This window comes from Barbus barbus (assembly GCF_936440315.1).
Source record: "Barbus barbus genome assembly, chromosome: 23".
NCBI lineage: Eukaryota > Metazoa > Chordata > Actinopteri > Cypriniformes > Cyprinidae > Barbus > Barbus barbus.
In genome coordinates this window covers 37,435-63,827 of record NC_136751.1, presented here as the reverse complement: position 1 = coordinate 63,827, position 26,393 = coordinate 37,435, and the positions used below count along the sequence as shown (strand labels likewise).

General features: G+C 38.8%; 2 protein-coding genes across 3 annotated transcripts in view; one reads left to right on the top strand and one right to left on the bottom strand.

Moving 5' to 3' along the window:
- Positions 1 to 11,836, bottom strand: part of LOC306843263 (tetraspanin-4-like) — a gene marked incomplete at its 5' end in the record, with an annotated part of 45,365 nt that extends 33,529 nt beyond the window's left edge. The window contains 2 exons of one of the 2 annotated variants that reach the window (XM_079374635.1): positions 5,542 to 5,621; positions 11,747 to 11,836. In XM_079374635.1, the coding sequence (XP_079230761.1) occupies positions 5,542 to 5,604 (63 nt within the window). Of the gene's footprint in view, positions 1 to 5,541; positions 5,854 to 11,746 lie in introns of those variants that run through there. The other variant, XM_079374634.1, reaches the window with a different exon arrangement.
- A 3,202-nt stretch (positions 11,837 to 15,038) lies between these two features.
- LOC306843255 (transaldolase-like) lies at positions 15,039 to 26,393 on the top strand. Its single transcript, XM_079374623.1, has 8 exons — positions 15,039 to 15,233; positions 23,224 to 23,347; positions 23,424 to 23,531; positions 24,051 to 24,182; positions 24,357 to 24,532; positions 25,209 to 25,406; positions 25,483 to 25,628; positions 25,947 to 26,393. Exons 1-8 carry the CDS (start codon positions 15,137 to 15,139, stop codon positions 25,977 to 25,979), a joined length of 1,014 nt encoding a protein of 337 aa, XP_079230749.1. The 5' UTR covers positions 15,039 to 15,136; the 3' UTR covers positions 25,980 to 26,393.

Sequence of the window (26,393 nt, the reverse complement as noted above, 5' to 3'; positions counted from 1 at the left end):
TATGATGAATCTGATACTGTATGTCAAAACAGATCTGTGCATTAAGTCCTGTAAATGCAGACTAGCAGACCAGCCTTCTATGTCATGTTCCTTTGTTCTTCAGAGAACTCAATTTGTCACTGCAACAACAACTTTGTATGAAGATTTTTGTATAATTTTAATATATATTTTTTTACATTAAATGTTTTTACATGGGCAAATTCAAGTGAATACTATCTTAAATGTTCCTTTGGTATACATTTAGTGAAAAGCAGTAATTGGTATGGTGCCCAGATAATTTTTTTTTCAACTAGTGTTGATTTTGCAGTAAACAATTTGTATGCACTTTGTAACAATAGCTTTCCTATCCAAATCCTTTTCATGGGTAGCAAAAACAAACAAACAACAAAACAAAAACAGATGGAGAGAAAATGGAACAATTTTATATGAACTGAATATTGTCAAAAATGGGAAATGTGCTCTTCCTCACAACACATTACAGTCAGTGTGAACACAGCACAGATAAGCTGTTCCAAACAGCAAAGACACTTTAAATATTTTTTTTTTATGCTGAGCATCGGAGCACAGGCGACATCCAGACATGCAGTCAGCAGAGAGAAAAATACACCAGCTCGCCTGACATACGCTATTGGTGTTCTGTTCACGTACATACACAGTCACACACACAAACACATACTCTCTCTCTCACACACACACAGACGCACACGTACACACACACACACACACACACACACACACACATGTTGGTTTTTGTGGTTTATGGGGACTCTCCATAGGCGTAATGGTTTTTATACTGAACAAACTGTGTGTGCTATTGCCCTACACCAACCCTACACCTAAACTTAGCCCTCACAGGAGACTTTATGCATTTTTAGATTTTCAAAAAAACACCATTTAGTATCTTTTTTTTTTAAGCCTTTTGAATTACGGGGACATAGGCAGTGTCATCATAAACCACCTTCATATTGTAATACCTCTGTCATACCCATGTCATTATACACATTTGTGTCCTCATAAACCACATAAACATGCACACACTCGCACATAAAAACAAAGATGCAGCAGAGGCAGTGTGAGCAGAGCTGATATCGTTAGGTTTACTGTCATTCTTCTTATGCGGGAAGGGTTATTATTACTGAAATATATGTTCAACAGCACTGTGTGACACCAGTGAGAAAATGAGAATGGCAGCAAACAACAAACACAGCTGATTCTAAATGACATAATTAAAAAAAACGTATGAGCGTAATGTAATGTAATGTAATGTAGAGCAGAGGTCTTCAACCCTGTTCCTGGAGACCCACTATCCTGAAGAGTTTAGCTACAACCCTAATCAAAGCTCCTCAAGATTGCTTGAAAATTGCAGGCAGGTGTGCTGAAGCCAGTTGGAAATAAACTTTTCAGGAGAGTGGGTCCCCAGGAGCAGGGTTGAAGACCTCTGATGTAGAGCCATGGAGATCCATTCCAACCCTGATCAAACACACCTGAAGTGTTCCTGAAGATCTTTATTAGCTGGTTCAGGTGTGTTTGATCAGGGTTGGACCCGATCTTTGCAGGAAGGCAGATCTCCAGAACAGGACTGGGCAGCCCTGATGTACCTCCACATTAATGGTTTTAGTAGACACACTCTTACCAAAGAAGTATGTGAAGTGGCTGAATGTCACTTCACTTCACAATATTATTTAAGCCTGATCACACCAACAGTCACTGCAGCAGAGAACAGAAGCTCATTTGACTCAAGTCAGGACAAAAACCATGAAAGCAAGGCTGGGGTCAGTCAGCAAAATACAATATTTCCTACACAAATCATAACATGGGATTTGAGATGGAAATAGTTCTCTCTTCAGAATGACTCAAGAATATAGCAAACAAGTTGTATGGACTACATTTACGATCATGTTTATGGTGTTTTGGTCATTTCTGGAGCTTGACAAAGCATGTTCACTATCATTGTCATTGGATGGAAAACAGCAGCTCAAACATTCAACTAAACATATGCAAAAAAAGGAAATGACTCCCTTTCTTCAGATGGCACTCAGGGTGTATTCACACCAGGAAAGTTCACTTGCTTTGGTCCGGACCAAATACAATGTTGATTTTTTTTGTTTGGTGCGGTTTGCTTTCTCACTGCCCTTTTTTGCAAGTGAACCAGAAATTGTAAACAAAACCACACGTGTGCTTAAGGTCATCCATTCAACCGTACCAGTGTTCGTTTGGAAGCGGTCTGAGACCACCTCTTCAGCTGGCTCTCGGTTCGGTTGTTTGGTCAAGTCAAGGCAAGTCACCACGAGTGAGTTTGGTGTATTCACACCTGTCTTGTTTGGTTCGATTGAATTGAACTCAAGTTTGTTTCCCTTGGCGCGGATCTTTTGGGCAGGTATGTTAATTATTAAAGGTATGGTTCACGCACCCAAAAATCATTTACTCACCCTCATGGTCCAAAAGAGTATGTAATAAATTGTATGCTGAATCAAACAAAACATGTCTGTTTGATGCTTTACACAGCTATGACTTTAAATGGTCTTTTGGGAGTAATTTCTCAGCCAAATTTGATGTGCGATTAATTTGCGATTAATTAGATTAATAAATCGCCACATCATGTAATTAATTTGATTAAAACTTACCAGCCCTAGTTTTTTGCTTTATTATGATAGGACAGTTAAAAAAAATTAAAAGATAAAAAAACAAAAGAGGAAAATGTCTGCGGAACGATAATGCAAGAAGTAGAACCCGTGTAAATATCAGATCAGCTTTCCAGTGCTGGAGAGAACTCAAGGAGCGGAAGGCCTGCGATCGGATGCCGAGGTTGCTTTGTTTCTTCTTGATAGGTGAGTAACACCTTGTCTACACCGGACGCGCTACAACAGCTAAAGCCTGCCTACACTGGATGCGTGTATTTCAGGCGAGAATGTAATTGTTTAAAACTCAAATCTGCAGTTTATTTATAAAAACAGTGCCTATTTGAAAATGTGCTTCGTCGATTTCAGAGCCGTGAGCTCCATGCGATCACCGGGTGCTCGGGCTCATGTATCCCGAAGAGAGGAGCATAACCTCGGCAAGTCCTTCTGACATTTGCAGCTGGCTCTGATGTCTCTGTAGTGGTTAAACATAAGATATCATTTGTTTTGGGTAAATCTAACAGGTAATCTTTGGTCTTTATTCTATTGTTCTATTAATATGTTAAAATGAAAATGAAAACAGGCAATGTTTGATATAATATTTTGTTTCATTGTAATGTATGTAAGTTCCCAGAACTACATTTCTGCGACTATTAATATGTTTAAATGAAAACGAAAAGAGGCAGTGGTGTTTGATATATTTTGTCCGGAAATACAGTGAGGAAGATTGCAGCAACCAAGTTGCTGACGTTATCACGTACGCTGCGCTTTTCAGAATTACCGGACTTGCGTTGTTCCGTCCGCGGCCTCACACTCCCGAGTCTAACTCTTGAAGTCCGAACTACCGAGGACGAAAGTCTGAAATTTGTGTATTTGGTATTGAGAAACACGCGCAGACTTAACGTTACGTCACCAGACTATTTGCCTAATCTTCTTGGTACTTTAGACCGCGATGGAAACGCAGACAGCAACCGGTCTGGGGGAAAAAATGTTCCTGGGACATATTGTTCCAATACTTTGTTGGTGGAAAAGTGGCTTATGTTTCAAAGAACTAATCGTTGCCTTGGTTACGTAGCTACATATGTGTGGGGCGGATCTATCAAAATAGGGGCGAGACCCTTTTGGGGTATAGGGGCGTGTTTGTTTTGGTGATTTCAAATGTCAACATTGGTTTCCAGAATTCGCTTACCCTGCCTTTAAAGGGGTCATCGGATGCTAAATTCACTTTACAAGTTGTTTGAAGATAAATGTGTGTTGGAAGTGTGTGTACACATCCATCCTATAATGATGAAAATCCACCCAGTGTTTTTTTTTTTTTTAATTCCTATCTTAAAGTCCCCTTTCTCAAATCAGGCTGTTCTGAGATTCCTGTTAGAATGACATAGTTCTGTACAGGCCCCTCCCACGATAGTTGATTGACAAGACCGTCTTACCTTAGACCCGCCCTGAGTGAGCTGAGAGCTGTCCGCCTCTGGTGCAGGGGAAGACAAGATGTCTCCGATTAAGCGATTGAAGTGTTTAGTTGTTGGGTGTAATAATGAATATAGCAGTCGTCCTTTATTAGTGACATCTGAGCCACTGAAGACACAGAGGATTAACGTTACTTTCGTTTTGAAGGGAATGCATCAATCCCGATCTGCCTAAATGCGTCTATGCTCGTGTGAATCATTGGTGATCCAGCTTTGTCTACAGAAGAAGTAAGTATAAGGGTTTTTATGAATCTTTGCAAATCGCCTTTCCTAATAATGTGCTAGTTAGCAAGTTTAGTGGCTGAAGTTTACAGTCTACTCGTCATCTCATGGAAGAAAGGGGCGGGGTCAGCAGAGCTCATTAGCATTTAAAGCAACATGGATTAGAACAACTTGCTGAAAACAGAGCTGATTTTGACAGGGTAAAAAAGGTGTTTTTTACATGACCATTGAGAAATTTTAAACAAAGTATGTTATAGACTTTTCGTTAAAGGGTTACTCCACCCCAAAATTTTAATTTTGTTATTAATCACTTACCCCCATGTCCTTCCAAACCCATAAAAGCTTCCCAAACCCATCAGGATAGTCCATCTGCCATCAGTGGTTCAATCTGAATTTTATGATGCAATGAGAATACTTTTTGTATGCAAAGAAAATAAAAATAACAACTTTTTTTTCAACAATTCATCTCCTCTCTGTCTCAAACAGTATTCCCCTCTCAAAAAGTATTCTTGTCACATCATAAAATTCAGATTGAATTACTGATGGCAGATGGACTATCCTGATGTTGCTTTTCATACTTTTCTGTGCCTTGACAGTGAGAGTTACTTGGCAGTCAGTGGGACAGTCACAAGCCTCCCGGATTTTTTGTGTTCCGAAGACGAACAAAGCTTTTACGGGTTTGGAACGACATGGGGGTAATTAATGACAAAATTTTCATGTGGGGTGTAACCCTTTTGGTGTGGAGTAACCCTTTAATATCTTAAAGAATCATATCAGCTTGTGGAAAATGGGCATCCGATGACCCCTTTAAAATTGATGGGAGATCAGGCTTTTTTATCACTAGCTCCAAAACTATGGAACTCCTTATCTATTGAGATAAGTCAAGCAAAATCTTTTATCATTTTTAAATCTTGCCTTAAAACGCATTTAAATTTTTGGTATTAATTTGGCATTATTTTATTTTTAAGTGTTTTGAATTAATATTTTCTTTTCTTGCTTATTTTATAATCTTCATATGGTGTACTTTGTTGTTTTACTTGTTTATGTAAAGCACTTTGGAGATACAATATTCAAAGCTGCTATAGAAAATAAAGATTTTTATTATTCAGGTTTTGGATGACATGAGTAAATACAGAACTGTCTGAGTGAACTATTCCTTTAACATTCTCTCTCAAGCAGAGCCGTTTGAACTGAATAAGAGCAGAGATGAAATGTAGAGGAATCAGACTCACCCAGAAGAGCAGATTGAAGAAAACCATCCCGTATCTCAGAGCCCTCAGGCAGCCCTCGGCCATCCTGCAGCGCCGCAGCTCTAGAAGAAAGATGAAGGACAGGTCGAGGTAAAACACCACATATTTCCGGCCCTGTGCGGTGGTGTAGCTGGCTTTAGCTTTCTTTGGCCCCGGTGTGGTGCGAAGGCCGAAGACGAAGGGCGAGCTCTGGTACTCGTATTCCCCGCTGTAGCGCAGCGGCGGCGAGCCGGACTTGCTGTCCAGAGAAGGACTGCGGCGGTACGGCGTTTCGTCTGTACTTGAGCGACGCATTTTTGGTTTGGGGGCCGGGGCTGGGGCCGCAGCCCGGACCCCCAGGGGCCAAATGATCCCCACTTTTGCAAGACTGGAGTCACAAGGTAAGAAAAGTGATAAGACAGCAAGTTGGAAAGCACAAGCCCACAACCCTTAAAACATGGCCATTTTTCGTTTTTTTGATGAATCAGGGTATACAGTTTTTAAATTAGGAATGGCGTTGTTCCGCAAGTGTAGTGTAGGAAGTGTAAAGATAAAGTCCAACAGAGGTCCACCCACAGTCCTTAGCAGTGTTTAATCACTTTAAACTGCAGATTCAATATCTTTCAGACACACTTCAGTAATTTCCTGCAATGCAATTAATCCTTTCTGGACCCTCAATCAATGGCACAGGTGCTCTAATGCCGTTTCATTAGGGAAGATACCTTTCCACAATGATGCATGGCAGCTCACCTCTTTACAACCATGCATTTGATTCATTTCTGACATGTGCATGCTGACACTTGTGCCTCTGACCTGGCCTCCTAACAAATAAACAACCCTTGTCCTGTTGGACACCTACTAAGGGAGCAACGAGAAATCCTGCTCACGGCTGGACCATGCAAAAAAATCCAGTATTGTCTTGACCTCCAAATCATCTGAAGGTTTCCCAGACAGCATGAATGAACAGATGAATACAGATGAACCGACACGCTTTTTAATACACAGAGGCTTGTCCTGCTTTGCCAGTGGAGGTTTCAATCTTAAATTTCGCCCCAATGCATCATCTCTTCAACCTGTCCCTCATCCTCCTTTTCATTTTCTGGGAAACCTACAGTCAGTTTCTTCCCTTAAATTCGACATCCCTTATCCATGTCGCTTCTTGATGCTTCTTCCTCTACCTCTGCGTCTATGTCCCTCTCGGCTGGGAAGGTTTTCTTCAGGATTCAGAGGTCCGGCAGAGGGTTAACCGCTTCACTCCTTCGACCCTCTTCTGTCCTCTGCTGCGTCAAGTGCTGCTCACTCCAGGTATAAAGCAGAGACTGATCCTCACGGGATGAAGAACCCAACAGCTGCCGCAGAGCAGGATCCACACCGCCGTCTCTCCTGCGATTATTCCTGCGCTCGTACACCCCCTCAAACACACACACACACAGTCTCTCGCCTCTCTCTCTCCAGTAACTGTCGCACAAATCCTTCAGACTCTGGCCACGCCTCCTCACTACTCATCCAATCGTCTTCTGCTGCTCGCCATCTTCCTTCAACACAGCTTCTCTGTATCTCACATCTCCTCGGTCCACACCAATCCTTACCAGTGATTACAGCAGTGTATTGTAGAATATCTCCTCTGCAACATATTTTTTCATTTCTGGTTCTTCATTTCTCCTCCTCCTGTTTTTCTCTTGTATTCATGAGCTGCTGGTGTGTATCAGCATGAAACAGCTCGCTGACATTCATCACGATTAGAGTAAATGTCAGTGTGTGCCTTTGTTTTGATATTGTGATGCACAAATAAGATCTCATAATTAAGATTCTTCTGACAGCAGGAAGCATCTGAGTGAGCTAATTAACAAAAGATTCAGTATTACAGAGCTCATTATTTGAATCAGTTCCTTCAACATTATTTCTTCTTCTGAAAACGTATTGTTACATCTTTAGTGTGTTTTCTTGTCATATTCATAGGTTTTTGTGTTAAACAAATTACTACAAAACTACTAGTACAAAGCAAAAGCATTCAGTCGTGCTGTTGACAGCACACAGTGTTCATATAAAAACATTGTCAAAATATTGTTATCTGTGCGTTAGGTCCTGCAGTGCAAAGGTTTGTGAAAGTCTCATCTGCATTCTGTTAAATGCATTTATTCCCAACTCACATTAATGCAGCCAACCTCATTAGCAGAGTCTCTCTAAACCTCAGTAATCCACCCGTCATTAACCACTGTCTCTCTCTGCGCAGATCTTCTGATCCAATCTAACCCTTTATAATCAATGCAATGGTGCATATATTTTAGAGGACTTTACATTCATCTGATTTGATTTAAAAACATATGCAATCAAATGCATGCAAACAATGTGTAGAATTTTTGGAATTAATGACCTAAAGCTCCTTAATTTCTCATTCGCTTTAATGAAGCAAGGTACCAGGGCCCGCATTCAGCTTTTCTATCTACTGGGATAAAACATCAAGTCCAAAAATTATGTAAACTATATATTAATATATTTACAATATATTAAAATTATTTGCAAAATGTGACACGGCATTAGAAATATAAAATCAATGTTATAGTGATCAAAAAATTGCAAATTACTCACATTACATGACCGTATAAGATACGTATTGATTACACCGCCCTGCATCTAACCCTAGCCCTGTATGAAATCCAGTACTTGTTTCTTACTCATTTTGGAGTGTTAATTCTAAAATTAGTGCCTGCTTTCATATATTTTCACACAAAATATGATTTATTTCATAGCAGTTTTCCTTTCAACAACCATTAGCAAGGTGAAGAAGTCTTATATTCTCCCTTAATTAGCAGAGAAACTGCCACAAAAACTTGATTCCTGTGCCAGATTACAATTCTCTGATAAATTCTCACACGTATCACATCTAATCATTTCAAGGTTTAAATCATGGCCAGAGATAGAAGAAAACACAAGCCAGATGTTTTCTGCTAGATCTGTGGATGTTTTACTGCAAACAGCAACAGAAAATAACAGATTTTGTGAAAAAAGCTTTTTTTTTTTTTAAATATATAAACGTGTGTCTGTGTTAAGTTCTTTAATAATAAATAGTGTATTTGAACGTGTTATTTTCACTCCTTTGCAAACTGTAAGCTAAATTATACATTTTGAATGTTCTGTCATTAAGAGTGTAAATTTTTAACATTTATATACATATGTGTGTGTGTATAAATAGTGTGCATATATATATATATATATATATATATATATATATATATATACATACAGTAGTCAACATTTGAAGTGGATCAAAACCTTTCATCAAAGTTGTCCTAAAACCAAAACAATACCTGTTCTTGCCTTAGGACAACTTTGATTAACATATATATATATATATATATATATATATATATATATATATATATATAGTCAGGTCCATAAATATTGGGACATCGACACAATTCTAACATTTTTGGCTCTATACACCACCACAATATATTTCAAATGAAACGAACAAGATGTGCTTTAACTGCAGACTGTCAGCTTTAATTTGAGGGTATTTACATCCAAATCAGGTGAATGGTGTAGGAATTACAACAGTTTGCATATGTGCCTCCCACTTGTTAAGGGACCAAAAGTAATGGGACAGAATAATAATCATAAATCAAACTTTCACTTTTTAATACTTGGTTGCAAATCCTTTGCAGTCAATTACAGCCTGACATCACCAGACGCTGGGTTTCATCCCTGGTGTTGCTCTGCCAGGCCTCTACTGCAACCGTCTTCAGTTCCTGCTTGTTCTTGGGGCATTTTCCCTTCAGTTTTGTCTTCAGCAAGTGAAATGCATGCTCAATCGGATTCAGGTCAGGTGATTGACTTGGCCATTGCATAACAGTCCACTTCTTTCCCTTCAAAAACTCTTTGGTTGCTTTTGCAGTATGCTTTGGGTCATTGTCCATCTGCACTGTGAAGCGCCGTCCAGTGAGTTCTGAAGCATTTGGCTGAATATGAGCAGATAATATTGCCCGAAACACTTCAGAATTCATCCTGCTGCTTTTGTCAGCAGTCACATCATCAATAAATACAAGAGAACCAGTTCCACTGGCAGCCATACATGCCCACGCCATGACACTACCACCACCATGCTTCACTGATGAGGTGGTATGCTTAGGATCATGAGCAGTTCCTTTCCTTCTCCATACTCTTCTCTTCCCATCACTCTGGTACAAGTTGATCTTGGTGTCATCTGTCCATAGGATGTTGTTCCAGAACTGTGAAGGCTTTTTTAGATGTCGTTTGGCAAACTCTAATCTGGCCTTCCTGTTTTTGAGGCTCACCAATGGTTTACATCTTGTGGTGAACCCTCTGTATTCACTCTGGTGAAGTCTTCTCTTGATTGTTGACTTTGACACACATACACCTACCTCCTGGAGAGTGTTCTTGATCTGGCCAACTGTTGTGAAGGGTGTTTTCTTCACCAGGGAAAGAATTCTTCGGTCATCCACCACAGTTGTTTTCCGTGGTCTTCCGGGTCTTTTGGTGTTGCTGAGCTCACCGGAGCGTTCCTTCTTTTTAAGAATGTTCCAAACAGTTGTTTTGGCCACACCTAATGTTTTTGCTATCTCTCTGATGGGTTTGTTTTGTTTTTTCAGCCTAATAATGGCTTGCTTCACTGATAGTGACAGCTCTTTGGATCTCATCTTGACAGTTGACAGCAACAGATTCCAAATGCAAATAGAACACTTGAAATGAACTCTGGACCTTTTATCTGCTCATTGTAATTGGAATAATGAGGGAATAACACACACCTGGCCACGTTTCATTTGAAATCCATTGTGGTGGTGTATAGAGCCAAAAATGTTAGAATTGTGTCGATGTCCCAATATTTATGGACCTGATATATATAAGGCTGCAGCTCAGCAGAATTTAGTCCAAGATACAGGCCTGTGTTATTTTGAAGTCCTATCCACCTTTTTCTTGCCGTAGAAATGGGCGCAGCAATTTGTAAATTCTGTGTGTCTAGCTTCCGGTCTCATCCGCCTCCAGTTCATTTTGCTGCTTGATATTGAAAATTGGTGTGTTTTACCATATTATTTTAATGTATAATCTTACACTAGTTTCTTCTCTACACTAGTTTGTAGTGCAAACAGTTTTACCGTTTACTTGTCATTCTTCTCGTTATTTACCGATCGCAGCTATCGAGCCAGAAATCTGGTCCATAGGGTTACTTCTAAATTGAAGAAAAAGGTAGATACGGTTTATTTTTGGAACCCTCTCCATTTAAATATCATGTTATATTGAAATCTGTTTAAAAAACATTAATTAGAATATGTATTATTCTATCTATTATAATCATCATGATTCTATTGAATATCCTAATAATACTCAGTGCTGTGAAAAGGCACCCGCTTGCATTACTGTACCATATACGTCAATGCTTATGATCAAACAAGACCAGTTTATTGAGCTCTATATAATGCAGTAGCCTTCTTCTGTAATGATGTTCTACTAATTTGCATCTGATGATTTTAGTGTAGGGGTGAACATTTTCACAGGACTGCAAGTACATATTAATTATATTTTATATTACACGTTTTATCCCTTTGAATGCAGCCTAAACTAAAGAATAATCACTTATATTGACTTAAATATCACTATTCTGCTGCTGAAACAGGTAAGCCTCCTGTAATGTCTGTTATGATGTACTTTAACATGCAATGACCTGAAAATGAACTATTTAATCTGTAAGAAAAAGCTAACTTCATTCAATGAAATTGCATTACCTGACTTCTCTCTTTCTTTAAAGCTTCTTTCTCATGTCTGCCAGTAAATATAAAGGAACTTGGCCCTCGGCGGCGTAAATCTACTGCACATGAACATCATCATTATCTCGCTAATGAAAGACTGTGATGAAAATAAACTGTGAGGAAATACAATACGTTTGAAAAACTCTCTGTGAAGCTATTTCAGTGCGATGCATAACTTGATATTGTGGCAGAGATGTTACAAACAATTATCATAATATTATAAATTATTATACATTTGTTTTTAGTAATTAACCAGTAGTAATGAATCCACTGTAACTGGAATAAAGTGTTTTACTATGAGAAGCCAGAAGAAAAGAGCAAGCAGCAATAGAGTCAGATGTATTGGCGTGTGACTTTAGCAGATATTAGTTTGAATGATTGCTTTGTCTAACAGCATTCACTATCTGAACTGAACAAAACGACAGATTTTCTGTTTTACTCACCTCTGCAGCTGTCTTTGATTTGTGTCTCAGAAGCTGTGTTTATTGGTGAAGTTTCTCGTGTGTTTGATCGCTCTGCTTCTGGTCAGACTCAGGGAGGGACTGACGGCAGGCATCTCAAGAATGCTCTTATTCTTAACTCAGACTCTATTTTTATGCTCTGCGTGGACAAGAATATATTTTTTTCCTTTCATTTTTGTCTACTTCAAAATCTCTAACATCTCACTGCAACAGAAATAAGTTGAACATGAGTTTGTAACAGTGTTGAGGCTTGATGTTCATGTAGTGCAAATTAAAAAGCTGTTTGCATTAGTGATGAGACAAACAAGACTTTCTCAATCTTTCAATCAACTGAAATAATCACTTTTACTACATAAGACTCGCATTGATTTCTGAACAGAATTCTGAATCATTCTGATATTATATTTCTGGATTATGATGAAATGGCTGCATATCATTGGTTCACGGTCTCTAACCATAGCAACGAAAGCGTATCATGTGATGTAAATTACACGTAGAAGCACCGTTTATCTGTATTACCACAGAATATTCTCCTCAACTTTTCACTGTTTATTAACAAACTGTTATTGTTATAAATTTATAATAGTTTACAGTTAGAATTGCCTGAAATTGTTTACCTTAATTACTCCTGTGTCAAAGTGTTTGTTTGTCGATCTCTTCAATAAATGAAATGTTTACTAAAAGTTTTATCTGTTTTATCTGTTTATTCAGATATTATTTATAAACGGTTTTATCTGTTTATTCGGTGAGTGTCTCCCTCTGGCCGCGGGGCCGGGGCTTCTTCTTCTTCTTCTTCTTGAGAACAGCGAAAGGCTGCTGGTGGGTAAGCGATGCATTATATCCACTGAAATACTTGTTCTTTAGCTTTGATGCTTTCAGAAACGCTTTAAGAGTTTAACACTCTGATTGTGTGAATTTCTTTGTAGAACGCATTTCAAATGAAAGATTAGTGTTTGTTTTTTCATTTCTATATCCAGGACAGATCATTCTGACCTGCTACAGTTTCTTTATGATTGAAGCCTCAAGTTTCCTTATCCTTTCCCCCTATTCTGTTCTATTAAGTGTTGATTATTAAGTGCAGTATGACCAAATCTAAGTCTAGAGATGAATGTTTCTTCACTTCTGTTATTTCTCCTTTACCAACAGTTCTTTTTTCATCTTCTCATGTGTTGTGACATGAGAAATTAAACTTGCCTGGATCTTTTGGCATATAAGAGGTGTTTGTACTATTAAAACCTCCTCCTCAAAATAAACAAAGCATTTATTTAATCAACCTCCAAAAATGTCTCGTTTGGATCCGAGGTACAAGATGACATCACAGGGGCACAAACATTTGCATAAACACGCCCCCAGAGCAAGACATCGACCAGTAGTCTTCCTCTCACCATAGGCTCCGCCCACTGGCGTTTAGTTGCTAAGGCCTGACTCTTGATCGCGCTGGATGCCAGCCTCGTGTCAAAAGCAAATAGAAATCACAATCTCTGCTGCAGTCCAGCGCTCGAGTCTGTCTTATTATTAAAATTATATTATATTATATTATATTAAAATAAAATAAATATAAAATCCATGTCATGACCCCTTTAATTGAACTCTTCATTTCCATCTTAAACCATTCATGTCTGCCTCTTTTCTCTGTTCCTTATTTCGCCATTTTAGTTTCCTTTTGTTGCCATTTTACTACTGCATGGGCTAATACACAACTAAAAGCTATATTACAGTTTTTCTCAGTGTCTTTGGTGCATTTCTCAGATCGGGAATGAAATTCTCAAAACTGCCTGTTCAATCTTCACATCATCGAGTCACTTGTGCACATCATAAAAGCAGTTTCTTATTTCTTTGAACAAGTTGCAAATGCTTTGGTATATTCATGCAACTGATTATGTACAATTCTCTGCTGTTTCCTACATTATCAATTGCTTATGTCATGTTGCTCAGAATGTATAGTTCTCTGTGCTATAGTCTCTATAGGGTAGAAAGTCTCACCCCTCAAAACATCGTCATTAGTTAATCGTATAAGTCATTAAATGCAAAATGGTTGATCTAGTTGTCATAAACTGTCAAACACATTTTCTACACATCTCTATTAGACTTTTTGTAAATTTGCCATGAATTGTTCAAGTGAATCTTGACTCTCACTAATGAAGAGAATATAGATCAACCAATGAAGAACCAGTTCTCTGAAATAGCTCAAAGGTACATCTGGAAAGCATATATAGACAGCGGACACGTGGATGAACATCCAGAAAACGATCAGGGTCAACCGCCAAGAGGAAGAAGAGGAGTAAGGGTGCATGGACGGATACAGAGGCAAAACCAGAGGAAGAGGCCAAGGACAGAGGTGCATATCAGATCAAATAAGGGCCATTATCGTGGACTGTGTTGTCAATCATTGCCCTACAATGGCTGAAGGGTGCAGCTAAATATTGGGAGATCGATCATATCCTCAATAATTCAAACATTTCAAAATAGTCTCTTTCAATCAATATCCCACATACAGTAATGTGTAAATCTGTACTTTTGAAATGGATAAATGACATAAGAAGCACAGCCTTCTGCATTTCAGTACAGTAACTGTCATCAAACTGCTGCCATACTTTGCATCAGGTAATACTAACAGAGTGCAGTGCTATATACTCAAGGATTTGTCATTCTGAGGGCACTGACATGTTCATTGACACAGATATTTATTTTTGAGAGATGAATTAAGTATTTTGAGCAAGAGACTGGCTTTTGCAGGTAATCCATAGTGTTTTGCTATTTGTATGAGTTGTTTTGAGAAATGCACTTACTGTTTTGCAAATGTCAAGGATGATTCGAGAAATGTACCAAAGCGACTGAGAAAAACTGTAAATCATACAATCTGAATCCTGTTCATTTATCTATTGTCTATTGCTTGAAGTCTCTAAAATCAACAGATCTGCTGTGCTTTGATCTTGAGCCAGAACATAGAAGAGTCTTCAGAGGTCTATTTACCTCAATCCAGTGTGAACCTTACTGGCCTCACGTCTTCTGTAGTCGAATCATTGTATTAATCTAAATGAATGCTGGCTGTGAAATGAAACTCAGAAATATAAAGGAAAACAGAAATATAGTTTTTTTGGGAAAAACACAAACAATATTCAAGTATTAAATGAATATATAAAACATAATTATAGTACATATGCATAAATGTACAGACAGGATTTATTAGTGTTCATAGAGATGTGAAGGAAACTGAGGCGTGTGGCTCCATGCCTCCGTCATTGGCTGTTACGCGATGCCGTCAAGAGCCGTGGCCCCGCCCCCACGCAGCGTGCGCGCTCCCGCTGTCTCTCCGTGCTGCTGTCGCTCGTGTCTCTGTGTACGGCTATAAAAGCTCGGTTTTTCGGGATCATGTCTGTGTCACCGGACAAACGGCGAAAGATGGAGTCTGCGCTGGAGCAGATCAAGAAATACACGGTGGTCGTTGCAGACACGGGCGACTTTAACGGTATATTTCTATAGATATTAACGTTTCTTGATGTTGTGTCTCAGGGAGAGCTGTTTATAACTGACAGCCGCGATCAAAGACTCTGTTTACACAAAACTCTCATCTTGTCTTCACTTTTCTTCTAAGAAGAACGCTTGGACGTTATTTGGTTAATGATTGCTAAAGTTAACCCGCAAAGAGGAACTGTTGTTTTCGCAATTATGCTACACTTAAGATATGAAGGACAGTTATCTATGTTCAGCGGAACGCTTGATATGAATGAAAGCTTAGAAACGTGTCGTGCTGAGTTTACTAGAGCTGAGTAAAACACGTGATCTCGGTAATTGCTTTAAATAAACTAAATCTGGGTGAGGAAAGAGAAAATACTGTATGGAATCGTGCCGAGACCCGGAAGTGAAGAGTCATTGGATAAACGCGGCTCATCTCATGAATATTAAGCGTTTTACAGAGACGGTGTATCTGATTGGTCCAGAGGCAGATCTTAATAAGTGGGCGATTGTCACCTGACTAATCACTGAATGCTTTGCTTATTAATATTAATCATCTTACGTGCATGGCGCTGCAGGACGTGCGTGGCTTAATTAATATTTATGAATTTGGCTGATAACTTCGAGTAGGAAGTTCTGATAGCAACGGATTGTGTTTCCTCTGAGAATGCAGATACACATGAATGATGGAATCAGATCTCACTGAAAGTGATTAAAACACGAGAATAGTTCATCTTATAATAAATGTATTAGTTTCTAATTACACAATGACCAACTCAATCACTAATATTGATGCAAAGCCTAATCTTGTTTTACACATTAACTTTGTACAAGACTGTGCGAATTCTGTCTGGTTTTAGTTTGCATTTAAAGCAGTTTTCCACTCATGTCAACAGGCAGACTTGACTTTGTCAGAGTGTGTAAGTTGCTCTTGACAGTATGTCTCTGTAAGTCTGTCCAGGACACAGGAATGAGCTTTGGATCAAATCCAGAATGTCTTGTTCTATGAAACGGACGCCTGTAACTTGCATCAGATTGTATTGCCTAAGTCTGTCTTGTGAAACTCCGATCAGTGATTTCAGTGTTTGTTTTTACACAAGGAAGCAGCGCTGGATGAAACTCCCTTCTGTGGCTTTCTGCATTGTCATGATGATGAGACGGTTGATCTGTTGACTAGTTCCTGAGCACTGAATATATACCGCTAGTGTCCGGCTGAACGCTCGTGTGGGGGTGTGTGTGTGGGGGTGGGTGTGTGTGTGTGTGGGGGTGTGTGTGTGGGGTGGGGTGTGTGTGTGTCTTTTTGTTTGTTTTTTTCAGCTGATGAATGATAAAAACTGCCAATAAGAATCCATGTGGCAGACAACACATTGCTTTGTTTTGGCATGTAAATATACATCTGCTCTGCAGTTTTTCAATCAAAGTGAATTGTGTAAATACTGGGATTAATAGTGAACGCAAGGGGAAAAATAAACTTGTACACTTGAATTTTCATCAGTGCTGGGTCAAAGGTGGCTGACCGTTTTCTTTCAGTTTTTTTTTTTTTAGTGTATAATCTGTGTTGCTTTGATCTGTGGCCTTTCAACAGTCTTTAAGAAATGAAGTCATGATGTGCAAGTGTAGACTCAATCCTGTCCCAATATTTTCAGTTATTTCTGTTAATTAGGATTAACTAATTAAAATGATTTATAGTTATTTATCACAAGTAAGTGATTTACACTAAACTCATGTTAATGGTCAGGTCATGAGAACGACACCATTTCAGCGTTAAATGTTCGTCTGGAGACTCAAATGATGAGGTCTGCAGGCACTAATTATTATTATTATTATTATTATTATTAATTTGTTTCCCTTATTACTCATTTCTTATTCACCGACTCAGATTTTCTTTAGGCAAAGCCTCATAAACCCAAACGACTAGATTCAAGTTGAGCTCTCCAGAATCAGATTTGTTGGCAGAGCGGGAAGCAAGTCATTATCGGCTACGATTCAAACAATATTTCATGTTTGCATCACAGTGACAGACTGAAAGCTGCTGTTGTTTCTACAGAACGTTTATATTTAATAATAGTCTATTTTTTTTTTTTTTTTTTTTGACGTTTTCCAAGGCTGCACGGTATATTAAACCCATTTAAAAATCATAATTGTGAATTCACAAACGCTATGATTTAATTAAATAATTACATGCGATGCAGTTCTAATACAGTATATGCGCTTTATTTACATGCGTGTAGGTCAAATACGTGCGTCACAGTAGTTCCACTGAAACTCTTATTTACATGTCCATCTCTGCATGATGTTGTGAGTTTGGGTTCATTATAACGTTCATCTGGGAACGCAACGTGCAGCATTTCATCAGGTTTGTAAGGTAAATAATTTATAAATCTACACAAACACAGGAGAATACATTGCGGGTTCAAAATAAAAGCTCAAACCCTCACTCTGAGTTTACAGGTTTTGTTGTCCACATATTCATTTAATTACAGCGGCTGTAGCATTTCTGTCCTAAACAAATGGCCAAATATTAAAGAATAAGTGGACGTTTGAATTAAATGGTGTTTGGTCAATATTAAACGAGGATTAGATCGCGCAGTAATGTGTAAAAACAATCCTGCGGGCCTTTGTTATGCCTAATCTACATTAGCTCTATTGTTTAGAATACATGATGTATTTTAACAGTTTTGTTCAACCATATGATGTCTTTCTTTTGATACTTATTTCATCTAATTATTGCATCATTGCTATTGTTCACTTGCATCTATTTTTATTACCACAAAAAAAAAAACAAAAAAAAAAATATATATATATATATATATGCATGCATACACAGGTGCTGGTCATAAAATTAGAATATCATGAAAAAGCATGATATTCAGTAATCGCATTCAAAAAGTGAAACTTGTATATTAGATTCATTCATTACACACAGACTGATATAATCATCAAAATTAAAGGAAATAAACATTTGAAGTGTATCAGTCTGTGTGTAATGAATGAATCTAATATACAAGTTTCACTTTTTGAATGGTATTACTTGCAAAAAGGTAATATTTATTAACACAACGTTTCGGTCACACGACCTTCATCAGGAGTATACAAATGTTCAAATTCATCTCTTTTAAGATGAACACATGACCACTTAACGAAGCTCCATCTGTAAACAATTAAGCTCATTAGGAGTATAAAATGATTATCTGTTGAGGTGATCCACCTGGTTGGTCCTTTGTCCTACGCACCTATTACTTGCAGGTGTGCGATGGAGTTTGATCATTAATTGAATGGTATTACTGAAATCAACTTTTTCATGATATTCTAATTTCATAACGCGTGTATGTGTGTATACTCTATATATATATATATATATATATATATATATATTAGGGCCGGGACTTTAACGCGTTAATTTAGATTAATTACACAAAAATAACGCGTTAAATTTTTTTAACGCATTTTAATCGCACTTATTTTTGCACCGCGGAACGTTTCTCACTGGATGAGTTTCGGCGGACTGATTATACTGGAGCACCAACTAGCGTTCAGACTAATAAAGGCTGTTTCTCAATTCCAAGAATGCAAAGAACGGACTTGCGTTCTCGTGGAACGCAAGTGCCAAGCTTCCTTGGAAGAACGAACTCGGAAGGACGCGAGAACACAGAACGCACACTTATGAGAATTGAGATGTACTGCGTTCTTGCTTAACTGACCGCATAGTCTCAGCATAAGCAGCGACCAATGAACAATAAATATTACAAAATGTCATAACTTATTAAAACATTTCATACTATTATAGATATTACTTTCATATAATTGTATTGTTTTATTTTACAGCGTTAGATGTTTTACTGTTAAGATTCATTTTAATATGCCAATAAAAATGCAGACTTTCTCCGGGTCTTATAACTTTATTAAAATTAACCAAAACAAAACGATAAATGTTTACTTTCAACTTGAAGAGCCGTTAAGTATTTGTGAGAGTGACTTTAAAGCTTACAGGCTTCCGTACACCGGCCACCCACAGCGTTTTCTGGGATTTCTAACGGCTCGATTCTCTCAAGTCTGCACTCGATGCATCCTCAGTTTCAAGAACATATCCGGGCACTTTCATGCATCCTCTAGACTTGCGTTCTTGAGAATTGGAACTGAACTTCGACGGTTAATGATGACGTAGAACGAGAACACAAGGACGCAAGATCGCTGAAGAACACATATTGAGAAACAGCCAAAAACAAACCACAGTGAACATGGACAAAGAAGCTAATGAGACCGCTTTGGTTGGCCCTGTGGATGGGAAATTTAAAAATCCATATAAAAAAAAAACTTACTTCTCACTGTTCTCAGGTCAAATATTTATATGCGATTTAAAATGCGATTTAATTTCGATTAATTAATTACAAAGCCTCTAATTAATTAGATTAATTTTTTTAATCGAGTCCCGGCCTCTATATATATATATATATATATATATATATATATATATATATATATATATATATATATATATATTTATTTATTTATTTATTTATTTATTTTTTTTTTTTTTTACAGGTGCATCTCAATAAATTAGAATGTCGTGTAAAAGTTCATTTATTTCAGTAATTCAACTCAAATTGTGAAGCTCGTGTATTAAACTACTAAAGTCTCTGTGCATTGAATTTATTGAAGTCTTTGGTTCTTTTAATTGTGGTGATTTAGGCTCACATTTAACAAACCTCAACAAATTAGAATACTTCATAAGACCAATAAAAAAACATTTTTAGTGAATTGTTGGCATTCTGGAAAGTATGTTCATTTACTGTAAATGTACTCAATACTTGGTAGAGGCACCTTTTGCATGAATTACTGCATCAATGCGGCGTGGCATGGAGTCGATCAGTCTGTGGCACTGCTGAGGTGGGATGGAAGCCATGGTTGCTTTGATAGCGGCCTTCAGGTCATCTGCATTGTTGGGTCTGGTGTCTCTCCTTCCTCTTGACAATACCTCATAGATTCGCTATGGGATTCAGGTCAGGAGAGTTTGCTGGCCAATCAAGCACAGTAACACCATGGTCATTGAACCAGCTTTTGGTACCTTTGTCAGTGTGGGCAGGTGCCAAGTCCTGCTGGAAAATGAAATCAGCATCTCCATAAAGCTTGTCAGCAGAAGGAAGCATGAAGTGCTCTAAAATTTCCTGGTAGATGGCTGCGTTGACTATGGACTTCAGAAAACAGTGGACCAACACCAGCAGATGACATGGCAGCCCAAATCATCACTGACTGTGGAAACTTCACACTGGACTTCAAGCAACATGGATTCTGTGCCTCTCCACTCTTCCTCCAGACTCCAGACCTTGATTTCCAAATGAAATGCAAAATTTACTTTCATCTGTAAAGAGGACTTTGGAGCACTGAGCAACAGTCCAGTTCTTTTTCTCCACAGCCCAGGTAAGATGCTTCTGACGTTGTCTCTGGTTCAGAAGTGGCTTGGTAGCTCTTTTCCTGAAGACGTCTGAGCGTGGAGACTCTTGATGCACTGACTCCAGCTTCAGTCCACTCCTCGTGAAGCTCTCACAAGTGTTTGAATCAGCTTTGCTTGACAGTATTCTCAAGCTTGCGGTCATCCCTGTTGCTTGTGCACCTTTTCCTACCCAAATTCTTCCTTCCAGTCAACTTTGCATTTAATATGCTTTGATACAGCACTCTGTAAACAGCCACAGCTTTCAGTAATGACCCTTTGTGACTTACACTCTTTGTGGAGGACGTCAATGTTCGTCTTCTGGATCATTGCCAAGTCAGCAGTCTTCTCCATTATTGTGGTTTCAAAGAACGAGATTCCCTACAGTATAAATTCAGGGTTGGTCATTAATTGAAACTCAAATGTAAATATTCTAATATTTTGAGATACTGATTTTTGACTTTCATCAGCTGTAAGCTCTAATCATCAAAATTAAAACAAAAAATAACATGCAATGACTCTAAAATTATATGTATGTTTCACTTTTTGAAATAACTTACAAGAAAAAATGAACTTTCACGACATTCTATTTTGAGATGCACGTGTGTGTATTGCATGCTTAAACGGTGCTGATTTGTCATTGTGTTCACGCGCTCAATAGATGCATCTGTGATTTTGCTTCAATCATCGCTTCACGCTCTTCACGGAGCGCTTCGTTGATCATTGAAGCCAATCCACAGATATATCGGAGCGTGTGAACCCATTGACTAATCAGCGCTGTTTAAGAATCTGCTCCACAGCGCTCAAATCTTAGCGGGAAATGGACATTTTTAAAATTTCAGTACCGAATGGTATCGCAGTCAGTACTTTTGACAACACTAAATTATAGGGCCTTAAGAAATCCATTTTATTCTCTTTTTTTTTTTTTCTATACTGTTGTAATGGTTTAATTAAATTTTATCAAAAAGCCTGTCTAATTAGTTGAGTTTTATCTTTACCAAATTCTGCTTTCCATTTATTTTCTGGATTCCATTTTAATGGTTCCATTTAAATTTTAATAATCAAAAGCATCTCCAAATAATTTATTTAAAGGGTTAGGGTTTTTTTTTTTTTTTTTTTTTTTTTCCTAAATTAATTCTGGTAAATATTCCTAAAAGTGTTTCTTGATTCATAATTTTATTATTAGTAGACTGGAACACTTGGGTATGTTGTCATTCTTGCACTATAATACTGAACTTTGATTTCAGTGATTTGGACTGAGAGATGGACCGTTGCTTCTTGCACTCAATGCTGCACTTTACTTTTGCTTTAAAAACAGGATTTTATAGAAATTTGGATTTCTTTTGGAGATTCATTACTGAAGTCCTCGGCTCATTTTATTTTTTTTATCATGCTGGAGATGTCGGTTTAAATCTGTTTACACATTATTAAACATTTAAGTATTAAAAGTATTCTTAGAAATAAGTTTTAATAATAAAAGTAATACTTTATTCCAGTGAACTCTAAACATTGCATTTATGCGCGTGAAAACCCAACTGTTGGGGTTAATTGAAACCATTTTTTTTTTTCCCCCTTTGTAGTTGCACTCACAGCTGTAACGAACATGTGGATATATTGACATTATGAACATGCTGACTTTCTCAGACTTTTCTTTTTACTTCATTTTTATTAGGTTTGTTTACATTTTTACTTAGTTTTACATCCGTTGTTTACATTTATACTTTTTTATGGTGCACTACTGAATGGCAAAATTGCACGCTTAATAAAATATTAAGTAAACACTTTTTTTCTTTTCTTTTGTGTGTGGGAAATGAATCGTTAAGATTAGTCGATAGATTAATCAAAATAAAAATAGTTGTTAGTGGCAGCATCATAGTCTTTAGTATCTATACTCTCACCGCTCTTCTCAGGTGTGCACTGGTGCGACACAGGATCATTAATGCTAACTCTGAGTATTACTGTCACTGTCTCTGCTGTGTTCCTCGGAGCGCACAATCTCCAGTACTTCTGTTCCTCAGCTGTGCAGCAAAGACCAGACACGTCTCCCAAGCTGCTCTTTGCAGGAAGACAAGTTTATTCCCGGCCGAGAGCCCACTGTTCTCTGAACAGATACATTCACACCTTGTAGTTGAGTAGAAATCAATGTCACTCAAGTCTTCATCGTAATTGGTTGATCTGGTGACTGCTTTGTAATGATCTTCATCACATGACTATTAGTTCTACTATGTTAAGCACTTCTTGGGTAAATATAGATTATTTGATCATAGATATACACCATCCCTGACCTGAACATCCTTATTCTAAACCTTTCTGAACATTACATTCTGAAATACCCTTTAGACGTCTTCTGAGGACATAGAACATTTCCATCACATTCGATGTTGTTTACCTTCTCTTCACTATACTGTTCTTCCATTATCCACAGCCATCGGCAAACTTTAGAACTGCAGCAAGTAATAAACCCTTTTATCATCTTCTCTGATCGACTTATCATCTGTTGTTTGTGACAGAAGACTTCTAGAACACTGTTGAGATTGCACTTGCTGTAATTTTCCTTGTTTTCTCTTCTCCGCAGCTATTGAAGAATACAAGCCTCAGGATGCCACCACCAATCCTTCTCTGATCCTGGCTGCGGCTAAAATGCCGTCCTACCAGCAGCAGGTGGAGCAGGCCATCAAATACGGCATTGCTAACGGCGGGTAAGGATTCGGCATACACAGATGTGCTGTTAGAGAGCTTCTCACAGGCCTAATGTGCATCTTTCTGTAATCGCAGGAGTGAGGAGGAGCAGGTGACCAATGCCATGGACAAGCTGTTTGTGAACTTCGGTTTGGAAATTTTAAAGAAGGTTCCTGGCCGGGTCTCCACTGAAGTCGATGCGAGGTAAGGGATCTGCACTAGTGATGCCAGTAATCTGTATCAACGTGACGAAACGGGTGTATGCTGTGTGGAAGTGTTTCTTATCAAAAAAACTTGAATAATTATACTGCAAGGGTGAGTCAACACATTTCAACAGGGCAACTTGTTGTTAATATTAATTATGGCATTGTTAAATAAGCAAACTACATAACAGATCCCTTGAGTGTAGGCGATGATGCTTTAAAGTGACTCTTGAGTGATCAAGAATATTCCATTCACAAATAGGTTTTCTATTGAATCCCCTTCCTCATTTCCTCATCCTAAAGAGATGGAGCTGAGGCCAGGAGAGCAGACCTTGTGTCTGGTGCTTTTCTTATTTACACAAATGTTAATGTTCATAATTTCCACATACTGTTCTGCAGTCTGGACCAGAGGCTTGCCTGTTAACACACACATACTCAAAAGAAAGACAAAAACATAACTTTGAATGATCAGAGAGTGTCTGCGACGTGTCCTGCTGACAGATGTGGTGTGTGATTCCAGGCTGTCCTTTGATAAAGAGGAGATGGTGTCTCGCGCCCGGAGGCTCATCGCTCTCTATGAGGAGGCAGGGGTCAGTAAGGATCGCATCCTCATCAAACTCTCCTCCACGTGGGAGGGCATTCAGGCCGGACAGTGAGTGTTCATGACAGTCAACTCCATTAAGATAAGATAATATTCATGCGTCACACATCTTGAGGTTTTGCACCTGTTTGCTATCATGATGAGCACAAACATGATGTGAAGCTGTTATTAATAAACCCAGTGAGTGCTTCTCTGCTGACATCTGTGTGTTTGGCTTTTCATCAGGGAGTTGGAGGAGAAACACGGGATCCACTGCAACATGACTCTGCTGTTCTCGTTCGCTCAGGCCGTCGCGTGTGGCGAGGCTCACGTCACCCTCATCTCGCCCTTCGTGGGGCGTATCCTGGACTGGTACAAAGAAAACACCGACCGCAAAAACTACGAGCCCCATGAGGATCCAGGCATGTTCTCCGATAACATAACTTTTCTTTTTAGCTCCGAGAGAAACATTCAGCATCTCGTATCTCTCTTCATGTGTATTGTGAAGCGTCTCGAGCAGGACAGATCTCACACGCTGGGCGTATCATTGTGTGCTCGCCTGCTCTGGTTCAAGGCAGCAGTCCAAATCAGTCAATCTAACCTCCTTACAGGCAAAAACATTCAATAGTGACCGCAAAATGTTTGACGTTTATCTTATGAAAAAGTAGTGCAACAGCACTGATTGCAGGACTGGACACCCCTGCTCCACGACTGCCGAGTTCAGCTCCTCACACCTGTCTGAAGACCTCAATTAGGTGATTCAGGGTTAATTAGGGTTGGAGCTGAACTCCCTGTGGTCTCGAGAAACTGGTTTGGACACCCCTGGCTCAGAAAAGTGATGGATGCTAAAACATTTCTCCATTTGGAGTATCCTTTGTTTATTATATTTACTTTTATTGTATACTATTAGTATTTACTTTATTTTTCCCAGCCCTAGTTATAAGTGTTAACCCTAAGCGATTCGAACTCAATGGAGCGTCAGAAACACTGATCGACTTGAGCACTCATGATGCCCCGAGTGAAGCAGAGAGTCACCGGAGTATATCACTCTTTCACTCGTCAGTCAGCGTCTGTCTTGTGTCCCTGTCTTTCTCTCAGGGGTGCAGAGTGTCACCAAGATCTACAACTACTATAAGAAGTTCAACTACCAGACGGTGGTGATGGGGGCATCCTTCAGGAACACTGGGGAAGTGAAGGCTCTGGCCGGCTGTGACCTGCTCACCATCTCCCCGGGGCTGCTGGGAGAGCTCAGCCAGGACCACAGTGCAGTGACCTGTTCCCTCACGCCGCAGGGAGGTGAGCATCAGCTGACACGCATCCCTCACACTAAACCGTCCGGGTGAAAGGATTTCAGCAAACTGATCTCTTTCAGCGAAGGAGTGCGATCTGGAGCAGGTGCACCTGGATGAGAAAAGCTTCCGCTGGCTGCACAACGAGGATCGCATGGCCGTGGAGAAACTCTCTGATGGAATTCGCAAATTTGCTGCAGACGCCATCAAACTCGAGACCATGATCAAGGTGCAAAAACACGTTTTTCTTTTGAGTCAGTTTTTTTGATTGTGATCACGTTTGCAGAATGCAGAAATGTAATCTGAACACTTCTGTAACTGAAGACAGTCTGTTTACTCGTTAAGGAGCTTTAAAATCACCCAGCACAGTAATGAAACTGTAGTATTATAGCACAGCTAAACACATTGGGTTAGCCCATAAATTATATGTTGTCTTGTTTGCTGCCTTTCTGTTTGCACTTTTTAGGGTGATGTTCACATGCAGCTTGATTTTATTTATTTATTTATTTTATTTATTTTTTTTATATTTTTCCCCTGTTTGTTTCAGGCGAGGATGTTTAACGTGAAGAATGGCCAGTAGTGAAGCAGACCGATGCGTTCAAGGACCAAATCCTTCACTCCAGCTCTGATTGGCTGCTTTAGCTGCACACTCTGGACAGAAGTTGTGAATTACTGCAGTCTTAAGAAAGAATACAGCGTGCTGTGTTTACAAGCCATTCATTTTAACAAGAAACTGGTCCTTTGACCCTTAATGGAGTGCTCTGATTAAGCTATAAACCCAGACTAACTCTCGGCAGACTTTGTGCTTTTACTGTAGGACCAATGGCTTTGAAGTTTACTGTAGCTTTAATAGTTTGTAATCCACTAGCTCTATCCATTTCTACAAAGTTGGGATGAGTAGTGCATCAGTATTGTCTATCCAGCCACCCACACGTTCTGATGATGAGAAATTAAATATGTCATTAAAATTCTCTTTTTCAGCTCAAGTGCTTCA